Here is a 15,802-nt window from a genome sequence, read left to right on the forward strand (position 1 = left end):
AACCTGAATCAAACTCAATACATGTGAAAGTCAAACAGTATGTTATATAACAATAAAACATGACTAAAACAAGAAATAACTATCTTTTAAAACTGGATGCTTAAACTATTATATAACTTCAACAACTCCACTAATTAGGGGAGGAGGATAAAGTTATTTGTGTGGTAAGTATGAGCATGAAGAAGAAGAAAAAGAAAGAAAAAAAATGATGACCACAAAAGTGACCACAATAAGACAACAAACTATTCTTGTCTTCATTTAACTTATTTTATTCTTTTCTGGGAAATTCTTGGGATTACAAAGAAGAAAAGTAAGAAGCCACCACCTAAGTCATTCTAGTTCTAAATTTGAAAACTACAATATTTTTTTTTTTTTTTTAGAACACATTTTTGGTGTTTGCACTGAGGAATGTTTTAAAGCTATGAACACATTCCAATCTAAAACAAGTAAGAAACTGAAATATCCTAATAATCAAAGAGAAATTTGACAAATTTAGGAATTCAGGGCAATTATTTGTGACCAATGGATAAAATCAATTGAAACACTGAAGCTTCATGTGACAACCTAGCTACATTATTTCAAGAATCAGCAACAGAAGTAGGTGGGATGGCCTCCTAGGAAGAAAATTGGGATGTCTCAAAAGCCATCCAAAATCTCCCATAAAAATGTAGAAGAATGATCGTATGAGCAACAAGACAAAATTTAATTTGAACTGTAAAAGAACATAGAGAAAATCCAAAGATGTCCAAAATCCATTAAAACAAACCCAAGAAACTTCAACATTAAAAGTATTGTAGTGACATGACAGTCAAGGCCAATCAAAAATCACTTGAGCATTGGTGATCTTGGCCTAATAATAAATGACACTCACATTTCCCAAGAGTCTACTGCTCTTCAAATCAATTTCTTAAATGTTTTCATGATGTCCCATTGGGAGACATGTCACTAGTGGTAACAGTGGCATCCTTTAAGGGACAGACTGCCACATGATAACAAGACAGCTTAGTCTCACAGAGATGAACTTCCACGCAAGGAAACGTAAAACCAAGAAAGCGGGTACTCATTAAAAGAAACTGAAATAATAAAAACAAATCTAAATGGAAGGGAAAGTCATCTAGAGAAAGGACACTAAAGACTGATAAAAAATTTCTTGAACCTTGGTGTTCATCTTGGCCTAATTTCATGTTTAATGTGAGTATGCTGTCAAGATTTCAATCCCCAACAATATCTCATCACTAATATATCCTGCTTTCAGATTAATCTATCAACATCTCCATAATGAACCACAATGCAAACATAATAGTACAAATATTGTACAATATTGATACAGGTGAAAAATGGCTATGCCCTTTAAATAATTCACAAGGTGAAAGTACAAAGAATATGGATGAGATGATCATGGTAACAGAAGAAAGTGATGGTATATAATAAAAGTGAAAATACTAAACACCAAGACAAAAAAAGGCACTTCCAATGGCGACACAACATGAGAGAGAGCTCCTCAAGGAAAACAGCCAATCATGTACAATTTTAAAATGAATCAGAAAGAACCTCAAAGGTAACTTCTGTCAGAATATAACAGATTGCAGGAGTAATTACTGTATATAGAATTTCTGGCATGTCCAGCACATATGAAAAAAATAAATGCAATGTGATGGATATGGTAAAGCAAAACACCTTCAGAAACCTTTTCACATGAAGAAAATTTGTTGGAGAGAGATAACAAAAGTATATGCAATAAGGTAAACACTGTAGGGTTCAAGGCTGACAAAATCTCTAAAATCCGTGGGAAAACTGTTAGGATATTTAAGAGTGACACACATTAAAGCAAAGTAGTTGCCAAAGGTTATGCTGATATAGAATCCACTCTTCCTGGCTTCTTCTCCATTTGGATTGGGCAGCTGATTGGTGATTACCACTTCCTAAAATCATTATATATACTTAAAATCATCAAATGGCCTTGTCCTAACCTGATTTTTAAAAATGTCAATATAAACACATTGATAATATCAAAGTTTTAGCACTTACAAAAAACATAAAACAAATAAAGAAATAAACAAATAGACATGAGATGGATGCTCAGTGGAACATCCACTGGAGACGTGAAGTATGTTGTCAGTTGTATGAATGCCATTTTACATAACTTATACATGTTTACTTGTTTCCACAATTTTCTGAGGATTAATACTTTGATACTATTAATATTTTCCCATTAATAGTGACTTAAAGCAAGCTTAATTAATAAGATGACTTAAAATCATTTAAGTATAAAAATTTGAGGAAATGGCAAGAATTTTACCAGCTGCCAAGACCGAAGGGAAAGAGGCAGATGCGGGGTTGTGGCTTTTATATCAACTGAGCCTTCAACCCCCTTGGTGAGACTGGGGTGTGCTAAAATGAGGTCTAATGGACAATAGTTCCATGGAGCAGATTTTAGAGTAGAGACTGCCTGAACAGCCCATTAATGCACTGATATATGTCTAGACTGAGCTTTTGTTTTTACTGATGCAAACCACAACCTACAAAACTGAAAGAGAATACAACACATCTTAAGTCTTCACAATATGTACATTCACAAAATAAACGGACAAACAACATTTCTATTCATCCCTATACAATTCCTAATGTCAAACAATGCACAGGCACAAAGCTTCCGAGAGAATGGGGACAAACACCCTCCTTTACATTTCATGCTTATCATAATCTCTTCCAAATAATGTGTCTAATTTCTGAGCTACATCTTCAAGACTTGTGGCTCACAATAAGCAACATGGTAAACAATGAATATTATACCCATGTAAAATTAAGTTAAAAATACTAATGAAGCATAATTAATGAATTTTAGTGTTATAGGCATCATATTAAGACTTTGGTGTGACTTACCTAATCTTAGATGACTATACTTCTTATCTGAAGCTGCAGAACACAACTGGTAGAAAATGTGATAATTTCTTTCCTCAGGAGCCTGGGAATGCAAAAGAATGAGAATATATAATATAAAAATAAAATGATCATCTCTCTACTGAATATATCCAATATGAACTATAAATCACTAACTTTGATAGATATAATTTTCAACTATGGAAGGAAATCACTAATAAGAGTTATTCATTACCTGAAAGACAACACGTGATTTCTCTAATAGGTAGGTCCTCATGTTTGCACCCATAATGCTGTAGCTGCGTGTAAAGTCCAGTTCAATGTACTTTCCAAAACGAGAGCTGTTGTCATTTCTTGTAGTTTTTGCATTACCTATGGCCTGGAAAAGATTAAGTTATAATCAATTATTAGACTTTAGAAAAATGTTCTCATATTTCTATTACTGAACTTCAGGGATATCTTTTTATAAGATATATGTGATTATTTGTGTGAATCCCAGAGAGAAAAGATCTTGATTTTTACTGTTGCACTGTTGCAATTACATGCCATTAGATATAAAAGCTCAAAAAAAGAGTAAATCTTTTATGTGTATATAAATGTTGCACTTAGTATTTAATTTTCTTAGAAACTTTAATTATTAACAGATAAGCTTTCTGTACTGGTACCAAAATACACAAAACATGATGGGATAAAAGGGGAAGCAGAAATGCTCTCTCTCTTTTTTTATGACTAAAGCACAGTTCCATTGCGAAGAGACCAGATGCTGAAATTAACAAGTGCAAATCAAATACAGAAACAAGTTTGTGCAAGTTCATCATCATCATTACCACCATTTTGAAGTGCAGGTTCCATGCTTCAATGGGTCACCCCTTGTCAAGAGCCACCTTCCTTGGTCCATTCACTGATATTCTATCCCAGACTTTAAAATTTTGAACATATTTAACCCAGTCATTCTCTTCCTCACAGTACAAATCATAAGGGACCAATTTATTCTTACCTCCATGATGGGGTTAGAAGCCAGAATCTTTTTCTCAATTTGTGTTTCAGAATCAGAGCCGCCAACACTAGCAAAGTATCTCATTGCATACTTTGCTGAAACAGTCTTGCCAGCACCAGACTCTCCAGACACAATGATGCTCTGATCTTTGTTATCCCTGGTGAGAAAGATTCAATTAATGTTGCAGGAAATTTTCTGAGTTAAAAGCAATTTTAGGAAGACATGATTACAGCCTCACATTAAATCATGATTATCCAACTTATAATGAGTCAATGTTACAAAGGCTATTGTACTTACAGAGCTATTGTACTTACAGAGGAGACAACAAGAACATTAATAATAATAATAATAATAATAATAATAATAATAATAATAATAATAATAATAATAATAATAATAATAATAATAATAACAACAACAACAACAATACCTCTCCATCTGTGTGAAGGCCTCTTCAGCCACAGCAAAGATGTGTGGATCAAGATCTCCCATGGAGTGTCCCCGATAGGCAGATATTGTATCAGGGCCATAGATGGGCAGTTCTTCATAAGGGTTGATGGCCACAAGGACAATACCTAGAAGAGGCATATCAATCATAACAATTTGAAAGATCATATTAAGTCAAAGATAGTATTTTACTAATCAAATGGAAAAAGGTTCAGGTGAATGAGATGTTTAAGCATATTAATAATAAAAAAAAAAAAAAATCCAAGTTATGCTGTACTGTTGTCTGACACTTGACACACCAAACTATAAACACCACATACTGATAGTAAAACTTCAAACATAAAGTCATAAAACCATGATTTACTTTTCTTTGCTTGTTAATCTTTTATGGTAACATGTCCTTCCCCCTAAGACAGTGCATATGAGGTGCAGCATAGAAGAAAAGATTCAACAATATGCTACATTGCATTCATGTTTACAACACTCACCACAGTAAGTATAGATGGCATTTTGATTGCAAAATCTGACTTGTAAATTATAAAGTACAGCTGGTTCATGAAGATATGAAAGTGAGGTCAGGTCATTTTCACCAATGAGAATCTCAGGGTTGCGTAAGGGTGGCAGCTCCTCATCACTCTTGACCTTGATTTCTTGTGTCTGGGGAGGAATTATTAGTTACAGCCTGTCATTACAATGTCTGTTGCCAAGAAATATATATTACATCAAGTATTGGGAGCTAAATTTAATCTATAGCAAGATGCAAGTACCCTTCTAATAACATGGCAGCATTATCATTCTTCATAGAGGGCAAGAAAGCAAGTTGAACATAATAAACTTTTTACTCATTTCAAATATTTTCCCACTTGATGCAGCATTCTACACCTTTCACTGTGCAACTTTCTTTTTTTATTAGATTATGGCTTTTAAAACTACCATTTTCTACCCATATCTAGAATATTTAGAAAAGCCCTCAAGGCAAATGAGTCACCTACAGTATATTATTAACCAACTGGCTCTACCATTATCCTAAATAAAGATAGAACATCAATAGTGAGTATGGAAATGTGAATGGCACCTTCAGAGAACATAACAGTACTGGCATTAACACATGCAAGAAAGACATGAACATGGAATGAATGTAAGAAAGTCAAAGCAGTAGAGTTCAGAGATTTCAACTTATGGAGTAAAGAGGGAAAGGAGCAAGTAAGAAAAATATATGAAAGGTCAGCTTTACTTAGTAAGTAAGACAGAATCAGTTGTTGTGAAATATGTACAGGTCAAATATGGTATAGTCACTTGGAAAGAATGTATTATAACTTAAATGATGAATAAAATAAAATGGGGGCTTGATGCTGTTTCTGCGTATTACATACTGCATTTTGTAAAATGCAGGATATAATATGCTCTGAGAGAGAGAGAGAGAGAGAGAGAGAGAGAGAGAGAGAGAGAGAGAGAGAGAGAGAGAGAGAGAGAGAGAGAGAGAGAGAGAGAGAGAGAGAGAGAGAGAGAGAGAGAGAGAGAGAGAGAGAGAGAGAGAGAGAGAGAGAGAGAGAGAGAGAGAGAGAGAGAGAGTCATAGTTTGTGTGGACAGAAGAGTTGTCAAGGTTGTGGTGATGACACATTGTCATCACCACAACCTTGAGTAGTTCAAGGAACAGTAAACTAAACTAAACTAGACAAAAGATACCTGCAGTGTCAACAGAAAATATGCCTGAGGAAGGAAAATTGCACTTGGAATGAATTATCCATCCAGTGTGTGAAGAAATAAAAAAAAAATGGATGAAAAAAAGAAATAAGTACAGTATACAACACCATAAGACAGTTAGATCTGAATGGTAAACAAAGACAGTGAGATAATAATGAGAATATATGAGTGAAACAGAGACTTTTAGTTCAAGAGGAAGGCTTCCTGTTATATGTGAGGTCATGTAAACTGAAAATGCAGAAAGATTAGCTAAGAGACTGGAGTGTTTGAAGATAAAAACAAATGAACAGTAAGGGGAGGACCACAAAACATGGCCATCCTTTCTAAGACATTGCAAGGAACACGCACCAGAATAATAGCATGACAAGGATAAAGTAATGGAATGAATTTCTGCTCAAATCTCACAACTACAGTACAGTTATTTGGCCTTGCAAGGAGAGGTGTTGTTATGGCCAACAGTAACGTAACAAGCTGCACTCACATCGCGTTTATCATTTTCTCTAATCTTACACTCTCTCATCTGTTGGGAATCAATCAGACTCTGTAAGAGTGTCAGTACATATAAGACTGTAAGGCTGAAGAAAACAAAAAAAAAAAAAAAACATTAAAAGTGAGTAGAGCTACTAAACTTCTGACCATGACAATACAATGCTTATGTAGGGAATAAGTTGTCACAATCCATACCTGTCCATCCTCAAAGATGACAGTGACCAGGTGGTTCTTGTAGTCCTGAGTGAGTTCGGCGCAGCGCCACACCTGCTCCTGATCAGGGATCCACACATGGGCGCCCTGCAACACAAAAGCATCACTTCAGTGCACCGCCAACACACCATAGGCGAGAAACACTAATCACTGATAATTTTAATTAGGTACTTTGCAATAAATACAAGCAATATTCAAGGCTTGTATGTCTGTGTGGTTTTCTGCACTAGTATGGCTAAGATGGGGGTGGGTAGTAGGCGCGCGTTCAATATTACGGACACCCACTCAATGACGAGGGGTGCATAAATAAATAGGAAATGTAATCATTAAAAAAGAAAAAGGAAATACTCGCAAAATACTCTCATGCGAAATAAAATATTCAACACCTTAATTACATTTCTTATTTTAGGTAAGATATTGTGTATCACAGACGCACATGCCTGGGCCAACAGGTGTGCTGCTGTTTGTCCAGTATTCTTCTTCGGAGTAAGACATCATGGTAGTTACGTTGTGGTGAAGGCTCCCTCCCATCTCCAGATTAGTAACCATTCCCGCCTCCCCCTCCCCAGCCCCTTTTTTTTAGTTTCTTAATATTAAATAAATAATTAATTAATTTAATTAAAAAAAGGCGAAAGACTAACACCTGCGTGTTAATAGATGAGAGAGAGAGAGAGAGAGAGAGAGAGAGAGAGAGAGAGAGAGAGAGAGAGAGAGAGAGAGAGAGAGAGAGAGAGAGAGAGAGAGAGACTCAATATTAATGCCAAGCGAAAATTGGGAACATGCGGCGCTTCCGATAACCGAATGTCTCCCACAAGTGAAGTATCAGCCAACCTCTCGCCGTGCACAGTGCACAAGCTAACACCAATGACGTAATTTACCTACTCACATACAGGCCATTTTATCTGAGCAGCCCAGGTTACGTTACACGTCTTCTTTGTTAATTAAGTATTCTGATAGAGATTACTGTGCAAGAAGTTCCGAGAACAGCACGTCTTCTAATGTTCACTTATTTAAGTACAGATTTGTTAAAATTATAAAGATGTATTTCATTTATTTTTAGATTATTTTTAACTGTGATCACAGCGGGTGGCAGACGTGGTGAGGTTACTTCCTTGGCGCTAATACAACTCCGTAAAGCACTAACTAGCAACAATAATATATGATAATCCCTAAAGATTAGCAAGTACGTACAGTCAGCACACACTGATACAGTGGCGTGATTACCTCTGGTTACGTCTCTCACCGAGCCGCTTGGAGGCCGAGCTCGTTATTTCTGTGGCTACGACGCAAAACACACATTACTGCTTGCCCAATCACAACTAGGTGACACGAGCGAACAATTCTTAATAAAATGATGAGGAACGGGAATAAGCTGAGACGCACATGCACTAAAGGAGTATCAAAAGAACAGCCTCCCAGTCATGCTGCCTGACTGGACTCACAACCAAGCCACACCCTGTGTGTTCAATCCAAAGGGTTTAATTCAAACATACTCATGGAGAGGTCTAAAGGAACCAATAAAACATATTAGATCCTCTTCTGAATGACAAGATAGTAGCACTAACCTAAAATATAATTACCACAAACAGCAATTTTCAAGTAACTATTTTCCTCAAGAAAAACAAGCGGCGGCGTCTGTGTTTTTGGTAATCATCATCGCTAAAAGTGTCATCGCATACCTCTCTCTACACGTCATCTTACATGTTATCCAAGCACCGACCTGCACGCTCTGACACGCTTCTGAGAGCAAAATCTGATTAACTTTTACATGAAAAGAATTGTTAAAAATATATGGCGCTTCCCTCCTTCCCTCCACACACGCGCGGCAACAAGTACAGGGAAGGGTGTAGAGATAAAGCCGCAAGCACACATTCAAGATTTAAGGCTGGGTACGGATGTGTGCAGTGCAGGCCTTGGTATCACCAGCTGGTGGGAACGGTTGAGGAATACGGCAGAGGATTGCTCATGACGTGAGGCGAGGAAGGGTGGGGGTATAATCATGAGATTAGTGAAGTGATCACGTCCCGCAGCCTCCTGCCGCCTACATTCCCCCACCGTGACTTGCCGCCTTACTGATATTCCCCAATCCCTGTTTGTCACCTGTCACGCTACTGACGATGGGGGAGCAGGAGTGCTGCGCTGCAAGGTCCCCGGCACACCTGATAAAGGGATGCATTGTTCTCTGCGATTCTGTGAAACGGCACCACCTCTGCCACTTGGCGGAGGAACACGAAACCAAGTGGCAAGCATTCACTGCAGCAATGAACACTCTCGTCTACTAGTCACCATTACCCAACTAGCCTCCAGTCACTATGCTCTGCCAGTCACCATTACCCACCCACCCACGAGTCTCTACTATATTTACCAACAACTTACAACACAACTTTCCTCTTGCCATCTGCATCACCATACTCGACCTTCCTACCCTTGGCTTGCACTGGAGGGGAGGGGGGGAAAATTCACCTCTGCCTGACACAGTCGATCACTTAAGTTCTACAGGATGGTTCGCTACCATGCTGTCAAATTCTGTGCAGAAACTGTCATGACGGATAATACCTAGGATGAATACAGTATTTGATGCGCCAAGTTTTATTCTGTTGTGTGATTTATGATTTGTTATTCAAGCTACACTATCAGCCTCAGCAATATGATTTTTTTTCGCTTTCAGCTCTCATAAAGACTATTCTGAAAGGCCACAGAAATTATTGGTCGGGCTCTCAACAAATGTGTCTTTTCATATTAATGGCACATAATCCTAGTTAAACTAACGCCAGAATGATGAAAGCACCACTGAAAATCTGACATAATTCCCACTACAGCGTACCAGACTCGAGATAAGACAGCGAAACGTTTGAGAAAGCTGTCCAAAGAAAAACATTCATCGTTATTGTATCAAGTGCACGAAGTTGTAGCCATATCATCCTTAGCTTCAGAAATAATAACAAACCTACTTTTTTTTTTTTTTTTTTTTTGCCTGTATACATCACTACCATTAAATGTATCTCGGCCCCCCAAAAAAACTAAGTCTCCCGGCCCATCACAGCTCCATGGCCCACCCGCCCCCTGGGAGATGAATCACTGTTGCAGCATGGTCGTACTCAGAGCAACAACACGATCACACGTATTGGATCGTGCTCGTGTTCTGCCTCACGCTGCCCAACAACACCCTTTTCCACGTTTACCAGGAAACACTCCTTTCGCTAATTCCTATTTCCTTTAAGTAAACACATTTTTTCTACGTTTGCCAAGAAGCAACCGTTTATTGCAGGTCTCTCTTTCCTTTAAATAAACGCATCATTTTCCACATTCATCCGGCAGCACCAGTTTGTCGTCAGTCCTTCTTTCCTATAAATAAACACATTTTTCTATGTTAACAGGAATTACTAGTTATCACAAATCTCTCTTTCCTTTAAATAATCACACCATTTTCCACATTCATCCGGCAACACCAGTTTGTTGTCAGTCCTTCTTTCCTATAAATAAACACACTTTTCTATGTTTACCAGGAAGTACTAGTTTATCACAGCTCTCTCTTTCCTTTAAATAATCACACAATTTTCCACGTTCATCCGGCGCACCAGTTTGTCGCCAGTCCTTTATAAACTAAACAGCAAAAAATGACATCTAACTGAATTATGTTGCTATTAGACTTCCCATGTTTGACATACTGACGAGTACATAGTAACAGCGAAGTCCAGGGATGTCATGCTAGCAGTGTCCACCCATTCTGTTCTGTTGTTGGGAGTATGACAGTAAGTTAAGCAGGGCCCACAGCGATCGTGTGAGAAAACACGAATGTAAGATAAAACCACCAAGAAAAGATTAACATTCCAGTGGTAATATGTGGAATGTTTGCTGTTTTTATTTATTTATTTATTTTTTAACTAACTTTGATCAGGGGAGATTAAATACTTGTTGAATAATCCGTTTACCATAAAAAGTAAAATAGCTTAAACGGCTCACACACACACACACACAAACACACACATTTTTACTAACTTACATTTTGCCCATTGCTTGTCACGTGGCAGCTATCTCCTGTCCTGCCCAGGTTGCTAAGGCTTGCAGTGATGAGCTAACAGTGACCGTCTGCGTAGAGCACGGTGAATGGATATGTGGAGCGTTAAAGGTCGCAGCCTCACCCGTAGGTCAGAGTACGTACAGTGAGTGAGCTATGCCCTCTCTATCCGGACATGTAGCCTACTTGATCACGAATCCACCACGTGACCATCAATACCATGAGAGAGAGAGAGAGAGAGAGAGAGAGAGAGAGAGAGAGAGAGAGAGAGAGAGAGAATTCAGGAAAGTTCTGCAAAGAAGAGAGTAGTGAGGAAGACAAGACGAGAAACAAGGGGATAATCGCACACGCCTCCATAGCTTCCGGTTATAACTGGCCCGGAGAGAGAGAGAGAGAGAGAGAGAGAGAGAGAGAGAGAGAGAGAGAGAGAGAGAGAGAGAGAGAGAGAGAGAGAGAGAGAGAGAATGAACAGATAGGTAGACAGACACAGACGAAACATAAGATAGATGGATAGATAAAAAAAAAAAAATAGATGGATGGGTAGGTAAACATAACATTAATTCAATTCAGGCTAGAAGGACCTGATAACGCAAATATTATCAAAACATGGGCAAAGTGGGCGGCAATTCTGCACAGTGATCAAACTCGAAGACCTCAACGCGGCTGTCTTAATACGGTCTTATTTATGGGCTAGCGTGCCATTCTAAAGCTTTCCTCTGTTGTTGTTGTTGTTGTTGTTGTTGTTGTTGTTGTTGGTATTATTATTATTATTATTATTATTTAGTAGTAGTAGTAGTAGTAGTAGTAGTAGTAGTAGTAGTAGTAGTAGTAGTAGTAGTAGTAGTAGTAGTAGTATCATCATCACCACCACCATCACCATCATCATCTTCATCACCACCACCACCACCACCACCAGCACAATCCCCCACGCTGCCGCACGCCGTGATCGTGGTGAGGTGAGCAGGATAGTGAAAAACTGGATGCCAACACTCAAATTTATCTCTGGTTTACCTTCACCACACCAAGCACTAAGCCACCACTGCCACTCCTCCTGCCATTCCACCACTGCCAACACCTGCCTATCTACCTACACCCCCCGCCACTAACGTCCTACTACGAATACTACACACCACTCAGTCACCACCTAATGCAGTCCCTCCAACCACCAGGCACTTCCCTTTCACTGGCCACTCTACCCATACATGGACCCAGGACAAGGCCAAACTCGATAGACAGTTATTCCTCACTCCCACTCCCTGCCCACGGATAAGCTTTGGTACCATATTCTGAAACGGTTCCGTGCCACACCCCCGGCCCACTACTACATTCAGAAGCCTCTAGTTGAAGTTGCACGGGTTTTTAACGGTGTTTTTACGGTTCTAGTGACAGGCTGGCGAGTTTTGTATGGTATTAAGAAGAGAAATGCGCTTAAGAATTTAGTTAATCATCTCCGTGGTCTTTGAAAATAGTCGTGGTGAGAAAGAGCGAGCGAAACGTTTCAGAATATGGATTTTGGCGGTCTGTCTGGCTGTCTAGTCTGTCTGGCTGTCTGGCTGGCTGGCTGGTTGGTCGCACTCTTCATCACGGCACTCGTCCCTCTCATTCCCCCTCCTCAAAGCAAAGGATACGCGAGTTGGGTCAGTCTAGCTCTCGTCCAGATCCCACATTCCTGATTTCGATTCAAACACGTTTTTTTTTTTCTACTGACAAGATTTGCTTTTACCAGTACAAATCTAGCTTTTCGTTTGTGTGTGTGTGTGTGTGTGTGTGTGTGTGTGTGTGTGTGTTTTCTAAAGCCGTGTTGAGTATTGTTGTTGTGGCAAGTCACTACAAACACGAAGAAATGTTAATGCATATTTCTTCGTGATTCAGGTAACTTGTTTAGTGACTCCTCTCCTTTATAAACACAAATAAGTAAATAAAGCCTTAAAGTGTTACGCAAATCTATAAACACGGCAGAGGCAGGAAATTCCAGCCTCCTTTTGCACCATGATCTAAACTTTTACTAACGTGGTTGACTTAACAACAACAATAAGCGGGGTTGCGTTATTCAGAGCAGCACCTTGTTGTCGCCTCCGCAGACTCCTTAGCAGGAAGCCCACCTCCACACACCATCCAGCGAGGACCTACGAGTATATGCACAACAGAGAGCTTCGCCCAGACTGACTGAATCCTCTGCAGTGTTGCAACGCCCGCTCCAATTCTGGCCAAACAAAACGTGTTATACTTGTTGAGCTCATTTTAATGGTGAGGTGACGTGACGAAGGTGTGCTTGACCTTACTTCCGAGAAAAATACACGTGGAATAGTCGGAGAATCGGAGAAACATAAATCGTGGTGAGAGAAAACAACAGGATGAGGCACAAGTACTTACTCAAACGCTAACATTTCATCTGTTATTTGCTTCCCTTCCCTCTCAAGAGCTAAAACGTTAGGGCGATAAAGTACTCGTATTTCTACTTCATACCTCAGTGTTTCCTCTCGCCACCACATCCCACTTTCCTGTCTTATCTGCACACCGTCTCTCAGAAGAATCTACGCACTTATATAACCCTGCAATAACGAGCCTTAGTGGAGTGCCGGAGTGCCTATCCTGAGGAGGCGCTGGCAACAAGCACCCTCCACCACCACCACCACCACCACTGGCCTCTCGCAACACGCACCCTGCACCACCACCACCGCCCGGCCTGTCTCAAGAAGCGAGGAGGGAAGCAGCGAGTTAATAATTATAAAGGAAGGGAAAGAGGGATTTGGCGAGGGAGGGAGGGAATGGGGAGAGGAGGGAACGCCTTAAGCCCCCTTCCTTCCGTGCTGGAGCCCATAGCAGTGCAAGTAAGGGGAAAAAGTATCAGATCATCACCCTCCCTATCCAATACTTTAAGACAGACGTGAAGAGCGATAAAAGAAGATCGATAACCAAGAGGGATGGGGCTGCGTATGTGACTTGAGCATATTCAGAAACGCTTCCCTCTCCCTCTCTCTCTCTCTCTCTCTCCATGACTGCTTTCAAAGACCACATGCAGAAGTGATTAGCCAGATTCTCAAGACTGTTTGTCCCGTTAATAATGCAGAAATCTTGTAGTGGAATGAAAAGGAAGGGAAGGGAAGGAGGAGGAAACAGAAGACAAGGAAGGCTAAGAGGGAAGGAATTGAAAGGGAAGGGAAGAGAGGAAGAAAAAGAAGACAAGGAAGGAAAGGGAAGGGGCTAGAAGAAAGGGAAGGAACTGGAAGGGAAAGGAAAGAGAAGGGGAAATAAAAGACAGGGAAGGAACAGGAAGGAGGGAAAGAGATGGGAAAGAAAAGGAAAGCGGAGAAAGAAGGGACGACAGAAAAGGAAGGAAAGGTAAGAGACTGGAAAGAAATAAAGAGAAAAGAAAAAAAAAAGAAAACACAGCACAATATGGAACGTGAAACATGACAGCCACGTATACCTAGGGCATCTCAGACACTCGTCCAGGCGACTCGTGGACCTGAAACACTGGACTTCATTATTACAAAGCTTCGGCACGCATTCAGAAACTCCTGGCTCTTTCACAACAGTTATTTCCAGATTCTCAGCAGTATTTTTCCTGTGAATAACGTAGAATCTCGTTTATCTATCATTATAACTGAAAACGCCCTTAAAAATAGTAATAATAATGAAAATAATGAAAAAAAAAATACGTCTAGCCAATACGTAAGGAGCCAGCTTGCCAAGTGAAGCGGTTACAGAGCAGCGCAGGGATGAAAACAATAGAAGGGCGACACGCATACGAAAAATTGCCACATTGTTAGGTTAAATTAAGAAAGAAAAAATCGATGTAGCTAACGTAACACAAACAACCCCACACGAGTTTACCTTGTATGGCTATTTCTTTTACGTAATGCCTTTGAATTTATTGAAGCACTAGTACCATTAAATAAACACTGCATTTGACCTACTAATGCAGCCGTCGAAGTGTGGCGCACGTGCCTGGGAACCATATTCTGAAACACTTCTGCGCCGCAACCTCACTATTCTTGAAAGGCTCTAGTAGAAGTGACACGGGGTGGTTTTTAAGGGTGATTTTTACGGTTCTAGAGGCAGATTAACGAGATTTCTATATTATTAACAGGAGAAACACACTTGAGAATCCGGGTAATCATCTCTGTGGCCTCTGAAAATAGTAGTGGTGAGAGAGCAAAGCGTTTCTGAAGACTAGACATGGATATATAAACTTCTAAAACTACATATTTATTTATTTATTTATTTTTATTTATTTTTGCTGTGGTTAACCCTTTCACTGTTATGGGTTCTCCCTAAACTGAATCAAATGTGACGTAGACCTGTAACATAATTCTCAGAGATAACACTGGTAGCAAAAGAAATAATCGAACCGTCCGGACCTTCCAGCCTCTTAAATGCCCGCGGTTATATCACTTCACATTGAAAGTACCTAGGTAAAGTACAGTAATAAGAGCCGTACTGTAATTGGCAGAGGATGGAGGCGGTGGAAAGATGCGTGTAGTGTATAGTTATCATCCAAGTGGCTCTAAGGTATGTATGGACCTGTATACTCATAATTAGTTATAATCTGGTGTATTTTGGTATATAGTCTAGTTATATTAGTTGTCATTGGTGACCTGTTATATTTTTTTCCTCTGTAATGAATAAGAATTGCATGGTACTCAATTAAGCTGGACCCATAAAGTGTTAAATAATTATCACTGTATGTACATGATGTTGTGGTCAATAAAACTATGAACTATGAACTGTGCTTAAACACTCTTCTCTCTTCAGGACTGCTTGCATGGACCACAGAAATGACTAGCTGGATTCTCATTGATATTTTCTCTTTCTCAGCTTCTTTGCTTCCCTTCCCCATTTTCCCAGAATCCTTGTTGACCTGTCACTAAAATCAGGAAAGCACCCTTGAAACTGTCATCAACATCAACTTGAGCCTGTTGAAAGCTGTGAGGAGGAGATGAGGCGTCAATACACTTTGGGATATGATCGTTAAGTTGTGGTGGCGGGGAATGTATCGTATGGGAGCGTGTGGGAGGGAGGGAGTGGGAGGGAGAGGGCGTGCATGCGA

The 15,802-nt window shown here is 39.7% G+C and overlaps 1 protein-coding gene across 5 annotated transcripts in view; it reads right to left on the reverse strand.

Moving 5' to 3' along the window:
- LOC135108569 (unconventional myosin-Va-like) overlaps positions 1–15,802 on the reverse strand; it is a 69,496-nt gene that overhangs the window by 42,532 nt on the left and 11,162 nt on the right. For all 5 annotated transcript variants that reach the window (XM_064019730.1, XM_064019709.1, XM_064019733.1 and 2 more), the window contains exons 2-7: positions 6,714–6,818; positions 4,813–4,981; positions 4,308–4,452; positions 3,878–4,034; positions 3,116–3,259; positions 2,884–2,965 (exon numbers count right to left, since the gene is read on the reverse strand). In XM_064019730.1, coding sequence (XP_063875800.1) covers positions 2,884–2,965; positions 3,116–3,259; positions 3,878–4,034; positions 4,308–4,452; positions 4,813–4,981; positions 6,714–6,818 — 802 coding nt within the window. The remainder of the gene's footprint in view (positions 1–2,883; positions 2,966–3,115; positions 3,260–3,877; positions 4,035–4,307; positions 4,453–4,812; positions 4,982–6,713; positions 6,819–15,802) is intronic.

Source organism: Scylla paramamosain, chromosome 2, assembly GCF_035594125.1.
Source record: "Scylla paramamosain isolate STU-SP2022 chromosome 2, ASM3559412v1, whole genome shotgun sequence".
In the NCBI taxonomy this organism is placed as follows: domain Eukaryota; kingdom Metazoa; phylum Arthropoda; class Malacostraca; order Decapoda; family Portunidae; genus Scylla; species Scylla paramamosain.